At 41.4% G+C, this 27,253-nt stretch overlaps 1 protein-coding gene across 6 annotated transcripts in view; it reads left to right on the plus strand.

Annotated features, from left to right (window-relative positions):
* Ppp1r12b (protein phosphatase 1 regulatory subunit 12B) overlaps positions 1–27,253 on the plus strand; it is a 216,566-nt gene that overhangs the window by 156,822 nt on the left and 32,491 nt on the right. Inside the window, exon 1 of one of the 6 annotated variants that reach the window (XM_028876633.2) lies at positions 13,239–14,803. The exons of the other annotated variants lie outside the window; for them this stretch is intronic. Within the exon in view, the coding sequence (XP_028732466.1) occupies positions 14,702–14,803 (102 nt within the window). The 5' untranslated portion in view covers positions 13,239–14,701. Of the gene's footprint in view, positions 1–13,238; positions 14,804–27,253 lie in introns of those variants that run through there. 6 annotated transcript variants of the gene reach the window in all.

The following is a 27,253-nucleotide window of genomic DNA, read 5'->3' on the forward strand; positions in this document are numbered from 1 at the left end:
TTGGGAGCATGTGGTGCATGGACATACGTGCAGGAAAAACACCCACACACATAAAAATAAAAGTAAGTAAGTGCTAAAAACAAAACCCTTAGATTATGTGTACACCTATGTAGAACTTCACCCAGCTGACCACATTGTTCCTTTACAAAACGGTGAGCAAACAAAGCCAGTGTGTGGGGATTCTGACGTCCACCTGACTTCAAGATTGATTTCAGGATGTTTGGGGCTTTCTCTCTACCTGGAAAATGATTTATTCAGCAGACTGAAGAATGGAGGAGTCAGCTAGTTTATGAAGTCCCAAATTGTCAAGGTTACAGAAAAGTCAGTTCACAAGGCACTTTAAAAGCTCTAACTTTTAAAAGCTTCTAGTCCAACTCCCTGTTTTGCAGATGAAAACCTGAGGCCCTACAAGGGGGTGTATTCAACCTAACTTGTGTGATGCCTCCGTGGTAGAAAATAAATGAGTGCTGTGAGCTCCCAGTGCAGCGTTCTTTCCAGTGTGCTGATGGCTGGCTTCCAGGTGCAGGACTGCAGCTTGGTGCTTAGGACAAAGCCCTTGCTGACTGCACTGGTTCTTCTTGGCGAGGCAAAGCACCGTCTGCTCTGGTTCAGTCTGCTTCCATTTATGGGGCAGTGGCAGGGCGTACAGAGGAGGTTTGCACTGTAGTCCTCTGCTGCCCCAAGTTTCTTACTGTTTTAAAAATCAGCTGCTGCTGCTTTGGATTTTTTAAAATAAATGTGTGAGCTATTTCAATGCAAATTTTATCAAACCGCCAAAAAACAATACTACTTATAGAAACTATTTTGGAGACTCAAAAGAAGAAAACTAGATGGGGCATAGTGGCGCACGCCTTTAACCCCAGCACTTGGGAGGCAGAGGCAGGCGCATCTCTGTGAGTTCGAGGTCAGCCTGGTCTACAAAGTGAGTTCCAGGACAGCCAAGATTGTTACACAAAAAAACCCTGTCTCGAAAAGCCACCCTCACCCCCACCCCCACCCCCATCCCAAAAAAGAGTCCATACCAGTTTGTCTTGATTTCTACTTATTTAGAAACAGGGATAGGAGGCAAGAAACAAAAACTGAGTACTTTTCTGACATTTGACTTTCCTAGGTGATATGTTTCATGGGATGGAACATAGGATTTTGTGGTCACCTTTCTGTGTGCTTAATAGCAGACCTCCATTGCTCTTGGATTCCATTTGTAGTGGTGGATTTTGAGTACTTGTTATGACCATATGCATAGTCTGTGGTGAGGCAAAATTATTTGCTCCTTGGTTTATTTGTTAGAATATGGTGCTAAGTAAACATACAGAGATTGACTCATGATCTTAACTCCGGTAATACATTGTTACCATCACCCTAGTCAACCATGTCAGATAATAACATGGCATGCTGCACCATGCAAGCTGCTTAGAACAGAGCCTGGTTCACTCAGAGATTAGCTTTTGTTTGACCTTTGTGCTCAGGAGAGCACTGTGTGTCTGTATGTGTGCCACAGCCATCATGAAGCTCAATTTTAGTATTGCATGCTAAACAGCAGCCTCCAGGACTCTAATTGGTTTGATTCCCACACTGGTCCTGTTTTCCGCAAACATTACCATGCCTCATGAACCTCTCAAGTGGTGTTTCTTAGAGAAATGCATGTGTAGCTCTCACACTCTGCAAGTGTTTGCCTCAGCGTGATTGTGTTTATCTAGAATTACATTGGCTTTGCATTGTGGGAATGACAGAGTTGACAGGACCATTAATTAACTTGTGTGCTCTGGGAATTGTTTTCCCCTTCCCCCATGGCTGGCTAAAGGAGTATTATTTCTGAATTATGATGTGGGGTTGAAATGTAACTCTTAAAGTACGTACAAAGAGTGTTCTTTACTTTCTGTGGACCACAGTACTCTGGAAATATCAGAAATACTTGGAGATATTTTTCTTTCAGCTTTTCTTTCTTGTGATGACTGGGGTGTGTTGGGCTTTGGTTTGATTTTGTTTGGGTGTTGTGCTCCCTATATCTCAGGAACAGTAGGAGACGTGGAGGTGGTGTTTCAGACTGGCTGGCTGTGTAGCCCAGCTGTATGTCCCAGGCTGGCTCGAGACTCACAGTGTTCCTGCCTTGACCTTCCAAGGGTTAGGATTATGGGTATGTATTGTGTGGCTGGCAAATAGATTTATATCATTTATATCATCTCCAGAGGAGCAGCCATGTTTTAAAAGCCAGAACCAAAGCTTACATCCTGTGAGAAAAATCCTGTGATCTTCAGTGGAAATAGGACGGACAAAAAAGGAAATATTAGGGCATTTAATTGACTCTGAAGAGAAGAGTTTGAGACTGAGAGAGGTGGAAGAATTGGAATGAAGCCTGACTGTAGCTGTGCAGCGGTGTGTTTTTCTACTTGGGCCTTCGCTTGGAGGTCTGGGTGATTGTTACTCTAGTCGTCTCTCTTTTCTTTACTTCTGTTCTGATGCTGGGAATTGAACCCAGGGCCTTGAGTGTGCTAGATACACACTCTACGACTTAGCTGTTCTAGAGTATGTGAACATGGAGATTAAAGCATGGCGAACAGACAACTAACAAAACATGTATGTGTCAACAGTGTCCGCAAAGCAGAGGGGTGTGCCAGTTAACTGTAGCCGGAGGGCTTTGTCAAAACAATGCGTTTTCTAATTGTGGTTCCCACATCATGGAGCTTTGGGCCAAATTTATAAACTTTCAAGTCAGTTAACAAAATGTAAGATGAAATGAAGCTAATGACAATTTTGGAACTTGAGTTTAAATAGGTTTTATAATTTATTTCAGTCCTAGGTTATGATGTTTCTGTGATTATGACTTTAAGTTACAGGTTTCACTTCCAGAAGCTCACTGTCATCAAATACGTGAGCCTAAGTTTTAGAATATTTTAATTGTCAGAATACTTTCCTAGACATAGAGATTATAATACAAAGTACTTGTCGCAGATATCTTTGTCTTAAAGAATAGATTTATTCAGATTATTTGAGTATTTTTTTTGCACTGAGGGGCAGCAGACTAACATAGGGTCTTGTACATGCTAGGCAAGCACTCTACCAGTGAACAACACACCAAATTAAAACTATGCCAAATTGTAATTTAGTATTGTGGTGGTTTGATTGAGAATGGCCTCCATAGGCTCCTATATTTGAATGCTTGGTCACCAGGGAGTGGCAATGTTTGAAAAGATTAAAAGGCTTAGGAGGTGTGGCCTTGTTGGAGGAAGTGGGTCACTGCAGGTGGCTCTGAGGTTTCCAAAGCCCATGCTAGCCCCAGTCTCTCTCTCTCCCTCTCTCTGTCCTTGCCTGTGGATTAGGACGTAGCTCTCAGCTACTGCTCCCGCCCCATGTATGCCCCGATGCTCCCACCATGATAATGGACCAAACCTCTGAAACTGTAACAAGCCCCCAGTTAAATGTTCTCTGTCTTAAGAATTGCCATGGTCATGGTGTGTCTTCATAGCAATAGAGCAGTGACGTTGGTTGCTTTTAGTTTTATCAAAAGATTAAGTTTATCCTAAGCAATTTGAGTATTTTTTTTTTCTTAGCAAAGTGCCATGAGCATTTTGGCAGGTTAATTCTTTATTAGGTACTGTCTACAGTACAGAGGACACGCAAATTTCCAAACTGACCTCCTAAATACCAGTGTGTCACCAGAGTCTGGCCCCCTAGTCCTTGTGATTACCATGGAAAGGATTTCGACTAAGCAGAATTGAGATTTGGAATGTGGCAGAGTGAAGTAGAACACAGCCTGAAGTGTGAGAGTGAGAGTGGATGGTGACCAAAGAGAGCACTACAAAGCCGAGCACACTCGAGGAGGCAGCAGACAGTAGCCAGAGGGCCGTGCTGGCCTGCAGTGCGGGCAGGTGCGTATGCCCTTTCTAAGCTGTTTTTCCTGCAGAACTCTGTCCTGTTCTCTCAGTTGAAAGGTCCAGTGGTCCATGGACCCTGGAGCCAGATTTAAATATCTATTCAAGGTCACCCTCGGACAGTTTAAGGCCAGCTTGGGCTATATAAGATCCTTTGTCTAAATAAAATTTTAAAAAAGTTATTTCCTAGTAATCTCCAGACAGTTCATGTCTTCTCCCAGGACCAGAGAGAAGACTTAAGGCTTATTCTTCTAACCATAATTAGTGATTATAAACTACTGTAGTTAAAGTAGCTGTTTGAGGTCAAGGATGAGGTCCAGTCCCCAAATCTCCCAGGCTGATAATAACCTAAATGCCCGTTTCCCATCATTGTGACAGTGAATGTCCTCACATACATCCACATGTCTCGGTGGTAACCCTCTGTTGAAAACCTCTGCCCTGACTCCGAGCTGTCACTTCCAACTTGACTGTTGTTTTTATGTGGGGCTTCCGAAGACATTGTGAAAGGGGCAGAAAGGGCAAGTGTTCCCATGAAGGAAAAAAAGTAGCTTTTCACAAATGTGTGCCTTTCTAAGCTGCTGCTAAATGTAAATTTAATTACAGAACACGAGACTCGGGACTGGGGATATAGTGTAGTCCATAAAATTCTTTCTGGGCAAGCATGGGGATTGAATTCCTAGCACCCATGTTAAAAAGAGAAGCAGCCGCTGTGGCCGGGTGCAATGATGTACTCATAGAATCCCAGGGCTGCTGAGTAGACAAACAGAAGGACCCCTGGGGCTGGTTGGTAGCCGGTCTACCTGACATACACACATGCCCCTAATGAACAATCCCAGGGCAAGGTTGCAGTGATTTTTCTTACAGGACTTTTCTTTATAATTTCTTACCATTAAATAAGTTCCTGAGATTTAAACTTTCACAATAACATTAGGACATGATTTTTTTTTTTAACTTGATGACAGCAAAATTGGCAATGTTTTGTAGACAAATAAAAGTTATTGTGGGGCTGAGGCAGTGGTTCAGTGGTTAGAGTGCTTACCACGGGAACATTAAGATCATTCCCAGAGCCCGTGTTAATGCTGGGTGGGCATGATGGCCTGCCTGCAGTTCCAGCACTTAGAAGATGGAGACAGAAGATCCTTGGAAAGCTGGCTGGCCAGACTGGTCCCATCGAGCTGATCTGGCTTCAGTTGAGAGATTGACTCAGAGTGAACAAGGTGGAAAGTGACCAAGGAAGACTCCAACAGTAACTTTGAAACCACCACATCCACACCCATTCACACACATGTGAACACGAGTGTGTGCACACACATACATGAGGGGAAAGATTTATAAGCTCCATTTGGGTAATTTTCTAAGTCCTATTTTGCTTTTTCTCTCTGTTACTCTTGTGTACCTTCAGATGACACCATCTCCTCCCCTTACTCCAAACAGCCCACCAGGATGCACACAAGCTTTTCAGTGGGTGTATTTCTTGGTCTGATTTTTTTAGCTTTTATTGCCTTTTCATAAAGAACACAATCAGAAGGCCTTTATTAAATGGAAAGAATTGCCTGGCTTATCTCTGCTTTATATTTCCGTACATGTGTAGTGAAGGCCAACCCTAGAATGATTCATTTCAAAGGAGAAGTAAGGGCAAGAGATTCATTTCGTGATCAAATCCCTCATGTGTTTTTCTCACCCAGGAGCGCCTGTGTAGGAGTCATTACTAGTTGTCTGATATCATCACTCTTTTTGCCCATCCCTGCCAAAGGGGAGGATTTTCATGGCACATAAACCAAAGCAGAGGATTAAAATGGGAAAATGGAGCTCGAGAGACGGTTCAGTGCTCAAGAGCACTTTGCTGCCCTTCCTGAGGACTCGATTTCTGTTCCCAGCACACATGTGGTGGCTCACAGCTATCTGTAATTCCAACTCTAGGGGATTCAACACCTGGCCTCTGTGGGCACCAGGCACATGTGTGGTGTATATATACACATACATGTAAGCAAAGTACTCAGAACATAAAAATGAATTTTTAAAATGGGAGAAATAGAAAGAAGAAACTGACAGAGAACCTGTTCCCTTCAATATTTTTCATTCTCCCTAATTCCGCAAAGTCTACCTGCAGCCTTTTTAAATACCTAGCAATAAAATACCAGTATACATGCACAGGCCAGTGAATGAGGCTCTTACAGACACTGAAGCTCTTCTGAGTTGACTCTGTGCCATCAGAAGTACTTTAAAAACCACTTATTTAGGCTTGGGAATGCCACTCAGTGTTTGAGTACTCCAAGTTCAAGCCTTCATCCAAACCACCACAACAAAAAATAGATGATTGCTCTGTGTGGGATCAGAAACAAGTCTATAATGTATAGACGGGCCTGGAGAAATGGCCCACGTTCACTTCTCAGCCTCTTGAAACTCCAGCTGCAGAGAATCTGATGCTCTGTTCTGGCCTTTGTGGGAACCAAGTACACACAGCCCACACAGACACAGACACAGAGTTTTAAAAAATTCTAAAAAAATATAGAAGACTAGGGGTTGGTTTTTTTTTTTTAAGCAGTTAGGAGACTCTTTGTAGTTATGTAAATCTGAAGATCTTTTGGGATCTCTCTGGAGATAGGAATCATGTTGTAAAAAACTTTAGACATCTCTAATGGCACATTGCACGGAGAGTAAATGGTTAATAGTTTTTAGATGAATTAATGAAAAAAAGTACCTGTTGATAATGAAAATAAAAATCTGCCTATTGACCATTGTATCCATAAACAGGCCTGAAAATGGTTTTTCTATGTCCAGTTCTTGGCTTCAAAGAATGGGTAAACTATTTAAACTATAATTCTTGACTGGTAATATTTGAGTCCTCACCACTTCCCGAAATCTGAGCTAAACGCACGTATTACAGCAACTCAGTTTATTACAAACTAAGCCACTTAAAAGTTGATTTGTAGGAAGCAGCCAAGAAATTCTTGAAAGATGAGGTAATGTCTACCAAACTGTCGGGGGTCCTCTCTGGGCCCTGAAGACCTTTGCCATCTGGAAGCTGTGCTCACCTTTCCTAGGAGACTTTCCCATAGTTTTGCTGTAGCAGAGTAAATACACAATGGTAAAGAATTCTTTTGTCACTATACCAAAAACGGAATAGTAGGTGTACTTCCAGACCAATGGTTCTCAAACTTCCTAGTGCTACGACCTTTTAACACAGTTCCTCACGTCGTGGTGACCCCCAACCATAAAGTTATTTCGCTGCTTCCTCATAACTGTAATTGTGCTACTGTTATGAATGGTAAGGTAAATATCTGACATGAAGGCTGTCTAATATGCGACCACCAACAGGTAGTAACCCACAGTTTGAGAACCACTGTTGTAGATGGTTAAGTTTCAGGTTGGAAGATATTTCAGAAGAGTCTAGGATTAGACCTAGATTCCGACTACAGTCACCTAACGCTGCCGTAAACTCTGTAGCTCAGGCTCAACCCTGACATCTCGAGAGGTGACAGGACTGTCACAGGAACGATGCAGAAGTTGGTCCTGCTCTCCTTTCTGTCGGTGAGAGTGTGTGCCTGTCTGTCTGTCTGTCTGTGTACGTGTGTCTGTGTGTGCATGTGCTTGCTCACACACATGTACACACATGCACTCACACTCCGTGGAATGAATGTGGAGGTTACTTCTCACCTTCCACCTTGTTTTTAGGCAGGATACACTGATTTTGCTGCTGTGTAACGTGATCCAGGCTAGTTGGCCCGTGAGCTCCCTGTCAGTTCCCCTGTCTCCACCAGGCCCCATCCTGCAGTAGTGCTGGGATTACAGGTGACACCACCACATCTGCCTTTTTAGGGTGGAGCTCAGCTCATCGGGCTTGTGCAGCAAAAGCTTTTAACTGCTGAGCCACCCCCCCCTTCTTTTCTTTTTTTAATTCTATATTCTCTCAAAATTCTTCCTTCCCTCTCCCTAATTAAACTTGAAAACTGAAGACAGAGGTAACTACCACTGGCCCCCTCTTCGTGTGGCAATGACACTTGAATTTGAGTTGTCAGCTAGTGGGGTGTCTTCTGTCATGATTTAGAAAAGTGAGTTGCCATTCCCAACATTCCTGCCTTGATACTTGATATGATGTCAAGTACAAGTTCCTCTGGTGGAAACCTTTAACGGCAAGGCTGGCCGCGGTGGCACACACCTTTAATCCCAGTACTCCAGAGGCAGGCAGATCTCTGAGTGTGAGGCCAGTCAGGGCTACAAAGTCAGACTCTGTCTCCAAAAACTTTTAGTGACATTGAGGGAATCTTCATGTCATGTACCACATAAGTTTTAGCAGGCTGCATTTGAATTTCCATGTTTGTATGGCCAACACTCTGACATTGGCCACCATAATACCCTCATTCTCCTGCCTCGTGGTAGTGTCCATCAGCTCCCACATTTGTGATAGTGACTTTCAGTACTGTTTCCAGGCTTCACTGATCGAGGCTATCCTTGGATTATGCCAGACTAAGCACCGCCCTTGCTCTTCCCGTCAGCAAAAGCTATCAATGTCTTCACATCATGAGCTTCAAACTTTTTGCTATAACTGAGCATGAAATATATTCTACATTATGATCCGATACATACTGTGTCCATTCTGTACAACTAAAACGACAGTTTCAAGAACGCATAATCCTCCTGTGTAACACATCCATAATTTACTGGTCTGTTTCACTTTTTATCCATCTGGATATGAGCCACTAACTTGATTTATGACCTATTGAGTCTCAAATTATAGTCATTGTACCCTCCCAAATGGTGGTCTGTTGCATTGAGAAACCCCGTTCTGTGAAATCCTAGAGTCCTCTGAAAGGAGAAGCTATTTCTCAGAGTTCTCTGGAGGTAAGGCATCCCTTTGTCCTCTTTTCCCACCCTAGTAAGATTAAAGAGCTAGACTTTTCTTTTTGTTTTGAAACAGTTTCAAACCACATAAATACTGAAATAGGACAAAGAACTCTTTGTCCCCTTCACTCAGGGGCCCAATCCAAGTCTGACCCGTTGTCTCAGTAATGGCCCTTCTAGTACAAGGACCCAAGCCTGAGTCGTGAACCCACCAAGTTTTGACTCTCTAGTCAGTCCGTCCTTGACTGAAGTTGACGATAAGAGCCCAGTCATATACCCCTTGACTTGTATGTGTCCAGAGCTTCACCCTAATTAGATCCAGGCTGTGTGCTTAGCGTCGTGATGCCATGTTGTCACAGGAATGATGCTATATGTTCTTCTCCTGTCAAACTCTTTGTCCTCCTCCCTGTGCTGTTCCCTTTGATCAGAGATGAAGATGGCATATACCAAGAGTCTCCGTGGCAGAGTTCCTTTTGCTCTTTAGTGATTTATCAGTGTGTTGTAAAGGAATACTTTAGGATCTTGTAAAAGTCACTCACTCATCCACTTTAACTACTGGTTTGAGATTCATTGCTTTTCTTTCCTGAATGAATTTTGCAATGATAGTTTCTAAAAAATGGCAGTTCTCTTTCTAACTTAATCACTCTTTCTACATTTTACCATAACAAAGAACTTTCCTCGTTTGTTTTTATTATTGTTCGTTTCTTTATATTGATGTATGTTCATGGATGCCCATTTTCTTCAACAGCTAGTTCATTGCTTTAATTTTTGATGTTCATATGTCCCTTTTTTAAACAGACTTTTGGTGTCTTCTTGTTACTTAGGGACCTAACTTCACTTTCTTTTCCTTTCCCAACTATGGAATTATCACTTTCCCAGGAGTCTGGTTCCTTTAGTTGAAAGTATCATTTCAGCAGCAGTAATCTAGGTGCTGGTCTCCAAATGCTAGTAGGGTATTGCTCTTCCCAGTCCCTCTTAGTAAGCAGAAGCAAGGAAATACATATGCACACATTTCCATTTCATTATCTATATTGAAAATCGTGAACCATATCACTATTTTCAATTCTGTACAAAAACACAGAAGTCATTTCAGCTTTCTTTTTTCCCCTTCATATTTCCATCTTTAAAAAAAAAAAATGGAAGCCTATTTTCTATGATCTTTAGTACATTTTCTCTCTTGTTTGGTGTCCTTGTCCCCTAACGATGCCAGGCTATGGCTTCATCACCATACCCTCCATGCATTCCAGGACTCTACCTTCCAAGAAATAAGATAAGGGACAAGGTAGGCAGAGGGAAAAGAGATTCTCTTAACCCTTTAATAGCAGCCTTCTACCTGGCTTGAAGAAAAGCAAGAGCAGGGGCTAGAGAGATGGCTCAGCAGTAAAGAGTGGGTACTGCTTCTTCAGAGGACTTGAGTTCAAGTCCCGGCACCCCCATCAGGCGGCTCACAACCATTTGTTGTAACTCCAGCTCCAGGGAATCTGATACCTCTGGCCTCCATGTACACATACATTCACGTGATCATCTGCAGACATACTCATAATTAAAAATGAAATCGTTCTTTAAAAAATAAAAAAGAAGTCAGGTGGTGGTGGTATACGCTTTTAATCCTAGCACTTGGGAGGCAGAGCCAAGCAGATCTCTGTGGGTTTGAGGTCAGTCTGTCCTACAAAGTGAGTTCCAGTACAGCCAGGGCAACACAGAGAAACCAAAACCAAAATAATAAATAAAAATAAAAAAATATAAATGAGCATAAAATGTGAAAGCTAGTATTTAGATTTTTGCCTCAGATTTTCATTTAGAGTTTTATATGTGTTTTATAAATGCATATGTGTATCGGCCAAACACTTTTTATGATAACTACCTTATATTGAGTATGGTCATATATTTGATTAATTTTTTGTGTATTAACCCTAAAGAACATAACTCCACATTATGTTTCACCATTTTGAAAGTGACCCACATAAAACTCGCTGAGGTTAAAGAACCATGTCAGAGAGTTGAGCAAGGGTTTAGTTTTCATCCCAGGGTGGATGACTGTAAAGCCCACATGCTGTCTCTCCAAAAGCACAGCATGATGGGTGTCTTGTCTTTTGCTTTGATAAAATAACTGGAGAAAAAGCCAAATGGAGAAAAGGGATTTATTTTAGCTTACCATTCCAGATTACATTTCATCATAGCAGAGAAATCGAGGTGATAGGAATTTGAAACATCTCGTCACATCACATCCACAGTCAAGAGCAGAGAGAGAAACGGATCCATGCATGCTTGTTACTGCTCAGCTCGCTTCTCTTTTATGTGACCACCCAGGACCCAGACTCAGGGAATGGTGCCGCTCAGTTTAGGCTGGATCTTCCCACATCAGTTACAATCAAGGCAGTCTCTAATCTTAGACATGCCCACAAGCCAACCTGCTCTGGTAGACAAGTCCTCATTGGGACTGTCTTCATAGATGATTCAAGACTGTGTCACGTTAACAATTAAAACTAGCCATCCCAGTGGGAGCGTGTTCATGGCTTGGTATCATCACCAGCAGTTTGCCAAGTGTCACTTTTAAATTATGGCATTCCATTTTCTTGATTTGAATAATAAGAAAAAAACTAAATGAAAGCATACCTGATTCATTAAGTTTTTCCTTTAAGTTTTGGAGCATTGAGTCTGAGCAGGATTCACTCTGTAAGGGTTTTCGTTTGTTGTTCACATGTTTGGTTTATGTCAACTCAAACACAAACCCTTTATTAGCTTGTCCTTGTAGTTAGGGATTGTTGAACTGACTGCCTGGGACTCTTAATTCATTTATAGTCACCAACCCCTTCTCTTTATCTTACCTAGAAGAAATAAAACAGATGAGCCCATCATTTTGTCTTGCCTCTCTGAAACAAGTTATATTTTAAGCAAATATAAAGCTTAGCTCATGAAGTCTTGTTTCTGGGATTTTTTTCCTAGCCAGGCTCTTTGGTTACTGACTCAATCTGAGAAGAATAGTTTCAGTTAGCAACTGAAGAATTCTTGCCTGGGGAGGCAAAGAAGAGAGCAATTCTTAATCAGATACCCCCATGCTGATTGTCTTAAGGGACAGTGTGACTATGTCATCATCAATATCCCGGGCCAGGACAATAAAATTTTAAATGGACCAGTATGGAGACAAAGGTAGATTGTTGGACTCTCTGAGTCCAACTTTAGAAATGATACTGCAGAGGTGTAGAACTGAAAACTAGATTCTCTGTATAACCTCAGCCAAGTGCATTTCCTTTCTGTTCTTTTCATTGGGATAGGAAAGATGCTTTCATTTTCATGGGGGAATTGATGTTTTTTGAATCAGATGAATACATTTTTTGGCAAAATTGAAGAAAATAAATATATAAAAGTGAACAAAGAGAGAGTTTAGATTCAGCCTTTCTGGAGAAGTTATCTTTGGTCTAGACTTTAATTTATTCCTGTGAGTGTCTCAGATGCTCTACATCCCCTTTAAGGCCGTGGTTTTCTTGAAGACCTTGATTGGTAAGTAGGTCTTTCCACATCAGTTTTTATTCACCTGAATCAGGAGGGCTCAGCCCTCGGTAGTGGTGTTCTTGCTCACTTCTGCTGGCTGTGTGTCTTTGGCCAAGTTGTTTAACCTTTTAGAACCTAAGTTTCCTCATCCATTAGATAATAATATAACAATGTACTTTTCAGCATTATTGAGGAAAGAAGATAACATCTGCTATATGGGAACACTTTAAATTATATAAAAGAATTTGTCAATATTAGAACTTCCTTAAGTAGACATATGATATAACTGAGAAGAGACAACAATAGCCGTTTAAGAACAAAGGGGTTTATAGTCAGTCCTTCTCCAATTGCTAGAAGTGTGAAGTTACTATATAAACTATAGAGAAACAGATCCAGAAACTGTGCCTGAGTTGTTCTTACTGTCCCTTTAAAAATAGTGTAACCATGATGACATAATGTTCATTCAACATATTGACAGGGTTAACTATGTAAGATAGATCCATAATATAAAATTCATAGATTGGGGATCAGTAAAATGGCTCACTAGCTAAAGGCTGTGATTCCAAGCCTGACAACCTGAATTCAATCCCTGGAACCCACATGGTGAAATAAAAAGCTCCCCAAGTTGTCTTCTGACTTACATGTACACACACACACACACACACACACACACACACACACACACACACACACGGCACATGTGCACCCACATCAGACACAGACAAAATAAATATCCCAAAAAAATTCACAGATAAGAATTCTCAAAATAATTGGCCTTTTAGATGGAGCTATATAATTCCAGTCGGAAGGAATTGTTTTCAGATTGAAAGTGAATCATGACTTCATTATAAATCCTTCTTAAACTGCAGTCATCATATTAACCCCCCAAGTAGATGATCACTTTTGCTTATTTAATTTCATAAAATTAGTGTTTGGAATAAAGAGGATATCAAAACAATTGAGGCAGAAGAGCTATTAGTTGGAAGGATTTAAGGGAGAAAAAGTATAAATTTCACGTGGAAAGGGGAGGGTGGGATAGAGTTTCCAAGAGCCTGGAGGGAAATGAGTTGTTACTTTGGGGATAAACCCATTGGCTTAGAAAGCATTTGGCTTAGAAATGTTGGACAGAGTAGTGATGACAACAGAATGCAAGAGATTAAATTTGAGATGTTTCTTCAAGGCCAAATCCAAACTCCTTCAACGCCCAGCGAAGAAATTCCTTTCTTGTTAACTCTTAGTTTCCTCTGTGCTGCTGAGTCCTGTCGTCTTGAAATTCCGAAACTGTCACCTGTTAACAGTTGGTTCTCTCCACCTTTGTTCCACTTTCAAATCTTCTTCCTTGCTGTTTGGTGTCTTAAGAAACTGCCACATTTTCTAAAGCGACTTAGCCAATAAGATCTCTGGTCTTCAGAGCTTACTGTGCAGTGGGCCAGAGTTTCAAACTGCTGGCCTTTCTCACGATGCGGATGCCAGGGCACTGAAACTTCACAGAAAAGTCTTGAAGGTACTTTCTCATTTCTGTCTGGGCTTGTTACTGGAGAGATATCAGAGTTGAAAATCACTATTCTTGTATGCAAAAAAAAGTGTTTAGAGAAATCAGTCTTAGCAACTGCTGTCTGCTCTGGGGTAGTAACTACTGGAGGTTGTGGGCTTGCCCCGAGACACGCCTGCAGCCTCCATTCCTAGAAGCCAGGGGCTTTCTTTTCCTTCTGCAAGTGGCACCCGAGTTCTGGGTTGAAAGGGAATCCTTGCCCTTGGCTACTCTCCAGCATTCCTCGCTGAGCGAATAGGGATTTGGAATGTCAGAAAATAGAAGAGGGAGGGGAAAGATGTGCGTGTGACTCTGAGTGTTTAGAGCAAAGGCAGCTCGTCTGGAAGGACTTAGGGAAGCTTGACTTCCTCAGACTGCTTCCTTCTCGTAAACTTGGTTCCTTCTTTGTGTTTTTAGTTGTTTAACCTGAGTTTAGCCCGGCAATTCAAACCCTTACAGCTCAGTGGAATCAGGCTAAGCGAGGACAGGGTGGCTTCTGGAGGACTTGTGTTTCTTCCTTCTGGATAAAGTGACAGTACTTCTCTCAGACTCATCTGCAGCAAGATCCAGAACCGTCACTCCTCCGGGATTTAATCTGGAGTCGTCGGGAGCCCAGATTCAGGTTTTATTCAAGAGCCAACCTGAGTAAGAAGCGACCTTTGAGAATCAAGAATCCGGTCTAGGCATGAATGGTGGTGTTTGGCACATGCCTTACCCTGCTCACACTTGTGATTGAAGCTGAACTGAAATATTGATGGGACACGACTCTCAGACTCTGTAACTGAGGACTGGTTCAGAGCTCAAGACTATAATTTACAAGGCGGTTTTTATCCTTTATTTAGTTCCATCCAAAGTCATCTTGTATCAACTCAAAAGGAGAGATTCTGTCAGAGTAATCTACAGGGACAGTTCTCAGCTTTGTGTGAAGAATCCAGAGGTTGGGTGTCTGTCTACAACCCCGTGAGCCATGTCCTCTTTATATACACGAAGTAAAGAATTCACACGGAATAGGAAATCTCAGTCTGATTCTCCCCCGGCATCTCCCTCCCCAACTGCCAAGACGCTCCGAGTAAGCCTTTTGTATTTATGTCTGGTCGTAGTTATGTCGAAGGTGGGAAATGTGTTTCCATGTAACTTGCAGGTTGAGACTGAGCAAAGGGGCGTTTCAGAATATATAGAAGTCAGTTAGGAGGAAACGTGCAAGTAAAGCCCCAGATATCTCTCCTTAAAGGGGTTATGATTCACAATACTTGATACTGTCTTAAGTAAAGCAGGCTTAAATAATTCAGGCTACAGCTTCTGTCTTTTAGCTTTTAATCTATTGTAAACTGCTTGGCAGTAAGATTCTGGGGAATTTTTTGTTAGATGTGTTTTATTGTTTAGTTTTTGTTTTAGTTTGTTTGTGCTTGGTTAGTTTTTTGTTTGGTTTTGATTTGGGGGTTTTGGGGGGGTGTTTTTGTTTTTGTTTTGAGCAGGGTCTTACTATAGAGTATTGGTTGGCCTAGAGCTTGCTGTGTAGACCAGACTGGCCTCAAACTAATAGAGATCCGCCTGCCTCAGCCTCCCAGGTACTGGGAATAAAGGTGTGCGCCACCCTTAGTAGGTTCTAGGGTTTTATCACAATGTGTTATGGGGCTTTTCTTCCTTCCTTCCTTTTTTTTTCCTTCCTTCCTTCCTTCCTTCCTTCCTTCCTTCCTTCCTTCCTTCCTTCCTTTATTTTTTAGAGGGGACAGGGTACTCTGTGTAATTTTGGTGCCTGTCCTGGATCTCACTCTGTAGGACAGGCTGGCCTTGAACTCACAGGCTTTATTTTTTTTTTTTTAACTCATTTTCAGTTGCTGTTTTTCCTGTGTTTTATGGATTAATACTATGTTTCAAGAGAAAAAGCTCCCTAATGGCATGAAACTTTGTGCATCAAATTTTCATCATTTCCAAGTTCTGTATGCATATTCATATGTGTGTGCATGAGACAGTGTATGCCTTTACCTGATTTATATGTCTCTGTGAGTAATAAAAAGTCAGAGTGAATTAAGACTTGCGGATGCCGGCAGCCTTCCACTCAGGTACCACCAGGAAGCTCCTTTGACAACCAGCTGGGTTAAGGAGCTTGTGATATCATGGGCAGGGCCCTTTAAGACTTCCTCCATTTCCTCTGGTCACTAGCTCTGCTTAATTTGTTAACATAGGGACATTTGTATCTAACTCAGTGTCCTCCTGGTCAAACGCTGGCAAAGGCAAGACATGCCACCACTGGCAAATGAGCAGTGAGAAGCCCTGATGGGCATATTAGGTAGCAGGCAAGGAGCAGCTCCCTCTAGGGAACTGGACTGCACTGGAACATACACACAGCAGCGTAAGAAGAGGGCAATCAGGCTTCCTTATTTGGAGAGCTGTGGGATTTTGCAAGAAACTTCAGCAGACTGCGGCTTCTTTTTATTGTTTTATTTTCATTTTCAGTGGCTCCCTCCAAGTGTAAGTTATCATATAGTAAAATTTGGGAGGCAGCATATTGGTCTGCGACTCCAGCCAGAGATATTTAGTTACTAGAGTCCCCCCAAAATCTTATGGTACTATTTTGCTCACAGTCCTTTATGTGAGAGGACCAAGGGAGACTGTACAGTGCTGTACAGTGTCACCACTACTGAGCTCCTGGGTTCCTGGAGTATTTCTTCTCCTCGTGGACTGTACCTCCCTCACCACAAGGCTCCAGGCCCTTTTTGCAGCAGCCATTGGATATTTTCTTGTGGCCCCTAACTGATGTCCACAAAACTGAGCAGCGTTATTTCAGTTAATGCTTCGTGGGCTGCCTTCCCCCGTCATAGCCCATAGCGCCTTTGGGTGTAAAGACCTCCTTGTCACCATTCAGTTCATGGAAACCACAGCCCCCAGGGGCATCTGGGATACCTGGGACCGCTCAGCAAGCTTGCTTAGTAACTGCCCTCCTTTTTTCTTTTTCCTTCCTTAGCATCTGGTGCTCCTTCTTGTCTCCATCTTTCTAACCTGGTTCTCTTACCTCCCACCCCTGCCTTTTAGACAGAGAGCACAGTGGGAACAAATTTGAGAGTTTAAATTACAGGAAATCCAAAACATGAGTAGTGACTACTTCTCAGTTTTAGTGGCCGGAGGCTGTAGATTCCCACCATAGCATCAGTTTACTGTAACTAACTTCCAGTGTCCAGACGGCTTGAGACCATACTGTAGAGAATGTTGATTTTCATATGGCTTTGGTGGGAATGTCTTTAATGACTGAGACAGAGAAAGATGTGCAAAAGTAATTTGGAGGCTGTTGACTCTTGGGATTTAGCTAGGATTCATCTCATGAGATTTCACTAGTCTATTCATTTAACTCTCATGTTTGACTAATTGGGGTACTCTGTAAAAACTGGTTTGGGGTATACCTGAACAGCGTATTTATTGTGGTCTTGTGCTCATATGTCTTCTGATGCCTACTTGCAACAGGTTGGTTCCCTGCTGCCCGAAAGCTGAGTGTTAATGGCTTACATCAAAGAGGTGTGGCTTGTCTAGCATCACTTGGCTAGGAAGTGGCAGAGGTTTCAGCTCAGCTTTCTCTGCCTCCAAAACTTTATCCAAAACACTGATTGCAGGGCAGGTAGATTTGAAGGTCACGTTCAAGGACCTGCTTATGGGCCAAAATAATAGTTCAAAACCTAGGTAGCTGTAGGAATCTAAAAGTTATCCATGGTAGGGATACAGGAAACTGAAATTGCAGGGAAGAGGAACACTGTGTCTGTGGACCAAGGGAGGCAACTGACAGGCCGTAATTGAATCCCTCGTGACTGGTTCTTAAATTCCAGTCATGCCCTCTGAGGCTAAAGACACCACAGATCTCGAGGCCTTGTAGGCCTCAGATTTCTCTTAAAGAAAATTACTAGGTCTTTACAGTAAAGACATGGCCAATTATTCTATCTTCAAATCCCCCCCCCCCCCCGTAGTTTTTAATCAGCTAGAGATTGCATCATTGGAGAGGTGCAGTCCCTGATTGACCCAACATTCTTCAAAGCAGGACTGAATTTTTGAACAGGTGTTTAAAAGTTTGTTATTATTCTAGTGGTGGAAAGGAGCTAACTATGAAATGCTTCCATGTAAGGAAAATGTCCTCAGAGAGGTCTTAAATAATGGCTGTTTACCTACAGAGTATTTTGGACATTTTGTTCTTCAACAAATGTCCAGGAAGCCCTATGGATCAATTAAAACTAGCTGACTAGATATTATTTTTAACTTGTGAAAACAAAAGCAGGATGATTTTTAGTGAGTGCAGAACAGAAACTATTTTATCACATACCTTTACTTTCAAACTCTTGGCAGTAGCTGATACTTTTTGAATTACGTAATGCCAGATTTCTGTACTCAGTAAGCCTGCGACCTTCTTAATAATATAAGAGTTTAAATCTAAGGCCAGCAAGATGGCTTAGCAGGTTAAGACACTTCCCACTAAGCCTGATGACCTGAGTTTAATTCCCAGGAAATGATGGAGAAGAGGACCAACGCCCACAAGTTGTCCTCTGAGCTCTGTACAAATGCATGTGCACATACACAAAATAGTAAATAAATAAATAAATGTACAAAACAAAACAAACAGACCCTCCTGCCTGCCTGTATTGTTTGGCTTTCTCCCCCATGAAGTATCACTCATATCTGAATAGAAGAAAGTACATGTCCTTAACAGTCAAGATTCATGTTTACTTGAATGCCCATTCATACTTTCATTTTTATTCTCTGAACATAAATTATACTGTTAAACATGATTTTAAAAAATACCCCCTTAAAGGCTGGAGAGATAGATGGCTCTGCAATTAAAAGTGCATATTACTCTTATATACAAATCTACATATGTAGATATGTATATACACACACACACATACATACATATATATGTTGGTTTCCAGCAACCACATGCTGACTCACAACCATCCATAATTCCAATTCCAGGGAGTCCATTGACCTCTGTGGATACCAGGCATGCACATGATAAACATATATACATGCAGAAAAAAACATTCTTTCAGATAAATAAAATTAAAAAAACCCTGGTGTGAAGGTGGCATATGCCTATAAACTCAGCTCTCAGAATATTGAAACAAAAATTCTAAGATCATGGGGCTGGAGAGATGGCTTAGTGGTTCAGAGCCCTGGCTGCTCTTCCAGGGGATCCAGGTTCAATTCCCAGCACCCACATGGCAGCTCATAATGGTTTGTAACTCCAGTTCCAGGGGATCCAACATCCTCCCTTCACACAAACACACATGTAGACAAAACACCAATGCACATAAAATAAAACATAAATATAAAAAGAAAAGAATTCTAAGATCATAAATTTGAGACTAGCCTTGGCTACATAGTTGAGTTCAAGGCCAGCCTCAGCTTGTCTTCTCTAAAACAAACAACCAAACCACCAGCCTTCATCCATCTGTCCTCTTCATCCTCCTAAACCCTGCAGCCTACACTGAGAACGGTCGTGGCATTGCAAGTTTCCTGTAGATTAATGAAATAACTTCTTTAACGAGTTCCTTGGCATCTACACTCATTTCTCATAGTTTAGCATCTCTTGTATCTAAAGTATTTAGTCTGGATTGCTTCAGATCTAACATCCCTCTGAGCTATTGATCTGTCATCTGATCTGTCACTCTGGAAAAACAGAACCATGTCTCTTTGTAGCAGAAACTCTATTCTCTTACCTCGAAGCAGCTGGAACTTAAGATACCCGGTTCATACAACCACCAGAAAGGCTTCTTTTCAGAGCAGTTTTTCAACATTAAAATGCTAAGCCAGGTCTACTTGTGATCTCGGCTGCTCAGGAGGCAGAGGCAGGAAGATCAATAAGTTTAAGGACTGCCTGGACAACTTAGTGAGACCTGTCTCAAAATAAGGGGAAAAAAAAAAAGCCAGCACTGAGGAATCCTAGTCATAAAGTCTGGAATGCACAAGGCCCTATGTTAAGTCCCAGTGTTACCAAAATTTAAATAGAAAAAAATTAAAAATTCTGAACACATATATTTAGTACCAAAGTATTATTTGCTGATTAAAATATGCCCCTTTAATATAGTATGACGTAACTGAGAACAGCTCTCAGGAGACTGAGGCAGAAGAATCACAAGATTAAAGTCAGTCTGCCTGAGCTATATAACAAGACCTAGTCTAACCTACAGCCATGTAGACTCATTATTTTGCTAGGTGGATGCTACTCTTCCTCAAAGCAATACAAAGATTTTTTTAAGACTTATTATACTTTCATTTACTTCACAATTTAATTTCAATCTAAAAATACTTAGTGTTTCACACAGTCTTTAAAATGGCTACTTATGTTTTACATGGCATCATGCAATCAAAGAAGCTTGTTGGATTGGAGGCTGTAATGACATGCCACTGTCAGATAACCAACACCCAGTGCATAAAAAGCAGGTCAAGATCAGAACCAAAAAAGAGCTAAAAAAGAACAAAGGGCTGATGAAGTCCAACTCCATTTCCCCTCGGCCTTCTGAGTACAATTAACTGTCAGCTCACCCAAACATGAGATAGAGAGAAAAACCAAGCCAAGCCATGTGAATGGTCTGGGAACGTCTTCAAACTCGAAAAACACAATCCCTGGCTACACAACCAATATGTATCGAAAATAAAACTAGAATTCAGCTGCAAACTCATAACCAATTGACTCTCAACTTCCTAAATTTCTGGATCCTTTGAGAACAGAACTTATTACTGTAACAGAAAGCTGAGTACAGTGCTCCCAGGCAAAGAAAGCAGACCCAGGGCCTGCTGTCTCAATGCATACGGTTCCCGTCGTAACTGCAAACAGCCGGCTGTCACTTCTGGTTTACACTCAGTCCTTTCTTTATGGGACCTTCATTCCTTAGACACATTTATCTCTCATAGCTTCGTCATTACTGTCAATCTTTTCAGTCTGTAATTAATTTATTATGTACTGAGCTCTGGATCAACTATAGAATTAATATCTCTTATCTGCAATGTACAGGATCAAAAGTATCTCAGATCTCCATCTCTAGGGCATGTGTGTGAGAGAGAACGTAACTATAGAACACACACACACACACACACACACACACACACGTAGATAAATGCTAGCAGATAGCTAACGTGTAATGCTTATTTGATAATAACTCTGCTAACTACATCTTGAAGTAAGTGGATCAGCATCTGAATATCTTGAGTTCTAGAAATCTTTTAAGTATGCAATTGTTCATTGAATTGTTCATTTATGATACAAGGATCTGACCTGTATTTATAGCCCAAGATCACTAGCATTTAGTCTGGATTGCTTCAGGTCTAACATTGAAATTGAAAAGGTTTTACATAACTATTTTTCATACCAACTACTAGTTTACACAAAGGGAACAGTTAATCTGTTTGCCTTATTTTATAATCACCCCTAATCATTACATTAGATAAATTGAATGATAAAAGGTTGCAGCTTAGCCGGGCGGTGGTGGCGCACGTCTTTAATCCCAAGTGGATCTCTGTGAGTTCGAGGCCAGCCTGGGCTACAGAGTGAGTTCCAGGAAAGGCGCAAAGCTACACAGAGAAACCCTGACTCGAAAAACCAAAAAAAGAAAAGAGAAAAAAAAAAAAAAGGTTGCAGCTTTCATAGGTGCTTATTTATGTAACAACTCTGGTTTTCATGACAAAGGCCTCTCCACTTTTCATCCTTAGGTATTATCAATCTTGAGAGGTGCTTTGTATAACTCTGTCCAACACCAAATACTTTAATAGTATATTATTTTATGCTCTTTACTTAGGATACTACATCTGGGGCATTACCAATCTGGAATCCTTTTTGTTTTGCTTCATTAAACTCCACTTTATAATTCATTATCAAGGAATGAGAAACATTTTTCTGGGTGAATAATGCTAATTAGGGTGCAATCTGTTAACCTTTTTTTTTTCTGCCTAATTAAAGCCACGATCCATTTTTGTTTGTTTTATTCCACTCAAGAAAAGTCAATAAACTGTGATTCTTTAGTCCAAGGAATCCTTCTGGGTAGTGCTGATAGAGTCTGTAGGAATGAAAGCAGGTTCCCCATTGGAAACTATTACTGAAGTTCTAAGGATGTGTATGCTGGCTTAGTTAATCCATGCCCTACATAGAGCCTTGATAAGGTAGCTTCTGAAGCCATCGTGTATTGAGCAGAAAGACTGGGGGTGTTGAAGACATTAGCTCCTTTTGTGTAAGCTGTGGCCTGCTCTTGCCTCTGTAATACCACGGTTCCGTGGTAAGTAGGTAATAGGTCATCTGCTGTTTTGATGTGTGGTCTCATGTGGGCTAGTCTTGATTCATGGGCAAGCCTCCTGTCTCAACTCTGGGATTATAGACTGTGCCACGTGCCAACCAATCTGCTCTATTAGTAATTCTCTCACAATTAATATCTCATGAGCATTTGCTATGTTATAACTCCTGTTTTGTATGCTGGAATTCATAAATGAAAGACATATTTTCTAATTGGAGAGATGAAAAACAAAATTCATATCCAGGGAGATGAATTTTCTAAAAGAACATAGGTTCAGAGTATTTTTGTTGACTCAAGTAGAAAAAAAAAAATGTGTTAGCTTTATGTGTAAAGGACAGCAGAAGCTAGATAGCAAAGAAGACCGACCCGTATATTACAGAGGCAGAGGGGGAGAGCGTGAGAAAATACGACATTGTTTTGAGAGCTGCAGTTCAGTGCAGCTGGAATGAAAGATACATTTATAATAGGAGAGAAGGGATCATGCCATGTGGCTCTTCGTCTTTCACTCTTAGGATTTGGGGGGTTAGCCAGTGGACACAGGATTGAGGATCTGAAGTAGAGTTGTGAGCCAGGTTGCATATTAGAGAAAGAAGCATCGGAAGCTGAATGCTGGAGGCTGCTCAAGTCAGTTGTCCCCGATGGCAGGGATTGGGGTGAGACATGGCAGGGGACTGGTCTGAGATGTTCTCCAGGACACAGGAAGCATTCTGCTGTTTAGATGGCGAGCTGACAAAGCCTGAGGGCTGATAGAATGGGAGCAGGGATGGCCGTGCGAAAGTGACAGGAAAGAGAACAAACTGGACTGTCAACAGTGAGAGGCAGAAATGTGTTTTCATGTCAGGATTGACTGGATAAGAGGCGCTGGGGACAGTCAGATAGTGACATTCAGAAAATGTACCTTTAGCATACCTAAGCCACAATCTGAAAGGTTCCAGAATTGAAAATTTTGAGGGCCAACATGATGCCACAAGGAGAAAATCCCATTTCATGTCACATTAAAAATGGAGGTGTACAAGCCGGGAGGTGGTGTCGCATGCCTTTAATCCCAGCGCTCGGGAGGCAGAGGCAGGCAGATCTCTGTGAGTTCAAGGCCAGCCTGGTCTACAAAGTGAGTTCCAGGAAAGGCTCAAAACTACACAGAGAAACCCTGTCTCGAAAAACCAAAATAAATAAATAAATAAAAAATTGAGGTGTACTAAAGATTTTGTAAAAAATAAAATAAAATAAAAATTGTCTATATACTACATGTTTAAAGTGTATAGGAAACAAAAGAAGTTTTTGTTTTGGGATCTATCTCCAACATTTCTTATTATGCAAATGCCCCAAAATCTGGAGAGAAAGAGAGATGGAGATCTGAGATACTTTTGATCCTGTACATTGCAGATAAGAGATATTAATCCTATAGTTGATCCAGAGCTCAGTACATAATAAATTAATTACAGACTGAAAAGATTGACAGTAATGACGAAGCTATGAGAGATAAATGTGTCTAAGGAATGAAGGTCCCATAAAGAAAGGACTGAGTGTAAACCAGAAGTGACAGCCGGCTGTTTGCAGTTACGACGGGAACCGTATGCATTGAGACAGCAGGCCCTGGGTCTGCTTTTTTGCCTGGGAGCACTGTACTCAGCTTTCTGTTACAGTAATAAGTTCTGTTCTCAAAGGATCCAGAAATTTAGGAAGTTGAGAGTCAATTGGTTATGAGTTTGCAGCTGAATTCTAGTTTTATTTTCGATACATATTGGTTGTGTAGCCAGGAATTGTGTTTTTTGAGTTTGAAGACGTTCCCAGACCATTCACATGGCTTGGCTTGGTTTTTCTCTCTATCTCATGTTTGGGTGAGCTGACAGTTAATTGTACTCAGAAGGCCGAGGGGAAATGGAGTTGGACTTCATCAGCCCTTTGTTCTTTTTTAGCTCTTTTTTGGTTCTGATCTTGACCTGCTTTTTATGCACTGGGTGTTGGTTATCTGACAGTGGCATGTCATTACAGCCTCCAATCCAACAAGCTTCTTTGATTGCATGATGCCATGTAAAACATAAGTAGCCATTTTAAAGACTGTGTGAAACACTAAGTATTTTTAGATTGAAATTAAATTGTGAAGTAAATGAAAGTATAATAAGTCTTAAAAAAAAATCTTTGTATTGCTTTGAGAAAGAGCAGCATCCACCTAGCAAAATAATGAGCCTACATGGCTGTAGGTTAGAAGGCATGAGTAGGAAGTGGGCTGGATCCACAAACACAGTGTTTCACTTGAGTGCTAAGGAATTTATTTGACCTTGATCCCTCTAGTAGTCATCAAGCATTTGGGAGACTCAAAGGACCAAAAAGAGGAACAAGAGAGACAGCATGGAAACTTGGGAGAAACTAGCACTTTGAGTAGCTGTCATTTACAGAGCATGTGCTGGCCAGCACAGTACCAAGGACTCTCGTTTGTTACCTTTCTTAGTGCTATCAGTAACCTTCAACACTGAGTGCCATTGTCCGCATTTCACTGGTGAACCCACTGAAACAGAGGGAATTGGTTATCTAAGATCTCAGAACTGGAGATGCTGCAGCAGCAATCAGGATCCAGGCTTTGTCTAACCTCAGGATGTACAGCTGCCCCAGGGACACCGCCGTGACTCCCTGAAAGAGCTCCTAGACGATTGCCAGTATTCCGATTATTGGGGTTGATTTGAAAAAGAAGATGAGGGCAAGTCAACCTATTTTAAAGGAGGGAAACCCTTGCAGAATAATTGGGAAAGTGACAATTAAAAAAATTTTAAAGAATTTTATATCATTTTGATTTGGAACTTTAAAATTAGAATTAAGATCAAATAAATTCCTTAACACTCAAGTGAAACATATTATTTGTGGATCCAGCCCACTTCCTTCTTACCCTGTCTGACCTAAAGCCATTTAAACTCACTATTTTGCAGTCTGGATGCAGCGATTGTCTTCTTCCTTTAGATAGGAGAAAAGAAAATATGCCATACCTTGTGGTGGTATGACCTCACATCATGTCTAGTGTGTCTGTCAACTATATATAAATTGTTTCTCTAAAGCCATTTTTAGTGCTCAAAAACAGATCCTTATAGTCAAGTGATTTTATTGTTTTGTTTATATTATTAATTTGCTTTGTAAATAAATTTGAAACAAATATTACAACTTGGAACCTATTAAGTTGTAACAAGTTTGGATAGAGTAGAACATGAATTACTAAGGGTTTTCTTCCCGGAAGGACCCTTGCCCTGCCTCCAAGCAGGCTACAGCATTTCCTCTGCTGAGGTCTACATTTTAATAGACCCAGTCAGCTCTGGGAAAACCCGAAATCCAAACAACTGTGTGCTTGAAGATTCCATTTCCCTGCAGTAGAATAAAAATGGAACAGTAATTTCTTTAATTCAGTTTTGTGTTGTTTTTACCTTTTGGAGTGCTGTCTTTCAGAGCAAAGTAACATTATGGGGTAACTGTAGCTCTAGCAAAGCCATAACCTGTGGCAGATTTCCTATAAGTCACACATGATAGTGTCATTTTTAACAACTACAGCTTCAGACTCTAGGATGTCTGTGACCTTCCTTAAAGCCTTGTCCAAGATCTCTAATTAGTCTCTCCTTTTTAGTTTACTGCAAGAACCATATACTCTGACCCTTAATTGCATTCAGTTTATTTCTTGCCTTGCTCGGTTTTGTAAGTGTGCTTAGAAGATCAAAGAGTCGTGTCTTAGATTTTGTAATTGTATTTATTACTCGATGTCACTGGCAAGGCTGGCAATACACAGGCACTTAGTGAAAATGTAGCGTGAACAGGCTGTCTGTCTAAGATTTGGACACTCTGCTCTATTCCCACTCGACCATTTTGAAGTCAGAGGCTGCATGCTAGAGAGTGCCACTTCTGAACTGAAAGCAGAACATGGGGTATCCCAAGGCAATTCTACGATTCCTGTTTATCATGCTAGTACATCTGTAGCTCCAAAATAAATGAGTTGATATTTTGGTTTCTGCAAGACAAAAAGAAAAAGTTAAAACAGAGGAAGTCCCTGGCCTGTAGAGCTTACTAAGTTTGATCACATGTTACTTAGGCTAAGGCTCTTGGGATTATTTCCCTCTTGAATTTTCACTGTTGCTGTGTATAGTGCTACAGTGTGTAGATAGCGGTCTGAGGACAGCCTGTGGAGTCAGTTCTTTCCTCTGACCTTTTCGTGGCTCGGGTTGGCAGACTTGAATCACTCTGGGGCAAGTGTCTTACCATTTGAACCACCTTGCCAGCGCTTTCGCTTTGGGATGTGAAATCTAGGAAGACCTTTTCAAAGTTTTCATCAATAGCTTGCTCTAAATTAAATTTAAATGACTGCTTCCCAACAAGCTGTGGCATTTACTATGTAAAACAACAACAACAACAACAACAAATCCATCTCAGCGAGGCATGGCGTCACAAGCTCGTTTTCCCACCACTGGGGAGGTAGAGGCGGGAGGATCAGAAGTTCAAGGCTCCTTAGCTGCACAGTGATTGTGAGGACAGTCTCGGGTACATAAGACCACGTCTCATAAACACAAAACACACTCACATGCACACATGCACACAAAGCCATGGTTGTTGCATGCCGGTACCTCAAGCATTCAGGAGGCAGACAAGATTGCCACAGTTTGAAGCCAGCCAGGACTACATAGTGAAACCTTGTCTCAAAAATCAAACAAACAGAAAAGTATCTCTTCTTGAGCTTTGAGCATGGGAAGTTTATTGCCTTGAAGAGGTGTGATCTCCTGAAGATTCTCAGGATGAGACCCAGGCACTCATGAAGACACAAGGACACTTGAAGACTGGGACTGCTGGGGGCTTAACGCTGAGCTGGGGATTTGTAAATTCGTGGCTTTTTTTTTTTTTCCCTGTGCTGAGGATGGAGCTCAGTACATGCTAGGTAAGTGCTCTGTCACTGAGCTACAGCCCCAGAACTAAATTTCTGATGACTATATGCAGTGTTAACAAACTGCTTTTGGAGGAGCAGTCAGGCTTTACCAAGCCCAATTTTTTAATCGTTGCAGTATTATTCAAGCAGCTGTGCACACTGGTATATCCAAGCCATAGGGAGAGGATGTCTGTGGTGTGTAAGAAGTGCAAACCATGTGCTAGAGCCATGCCTTTCAGGGCTTCTCATTTCTTTTGTCCATCTTCATCATATAGCATACATAGCACACAGATGCCTAGGTAGAGAGCATGTGTGAGCTTATAAAGGTATATGTAGTTTCTAAGGATTTTAAAATTATCTTTAAATTTAA

Source organism: Peromyscus leucopus, chromosome 15 (assembly GCF_004664715.2).
Source record: "Peromyscus leucopus breed LL Stock chromosome 15, UCI_PerLeu_2.1, whole genome shotgun sequence".
Classification (NCBI taxonomy): Eukaryota; Metazoa; Chordata; class Mammalia; order Rodentia; family Cricetidae; genus Peromyscus; species Peromyscus leucopus.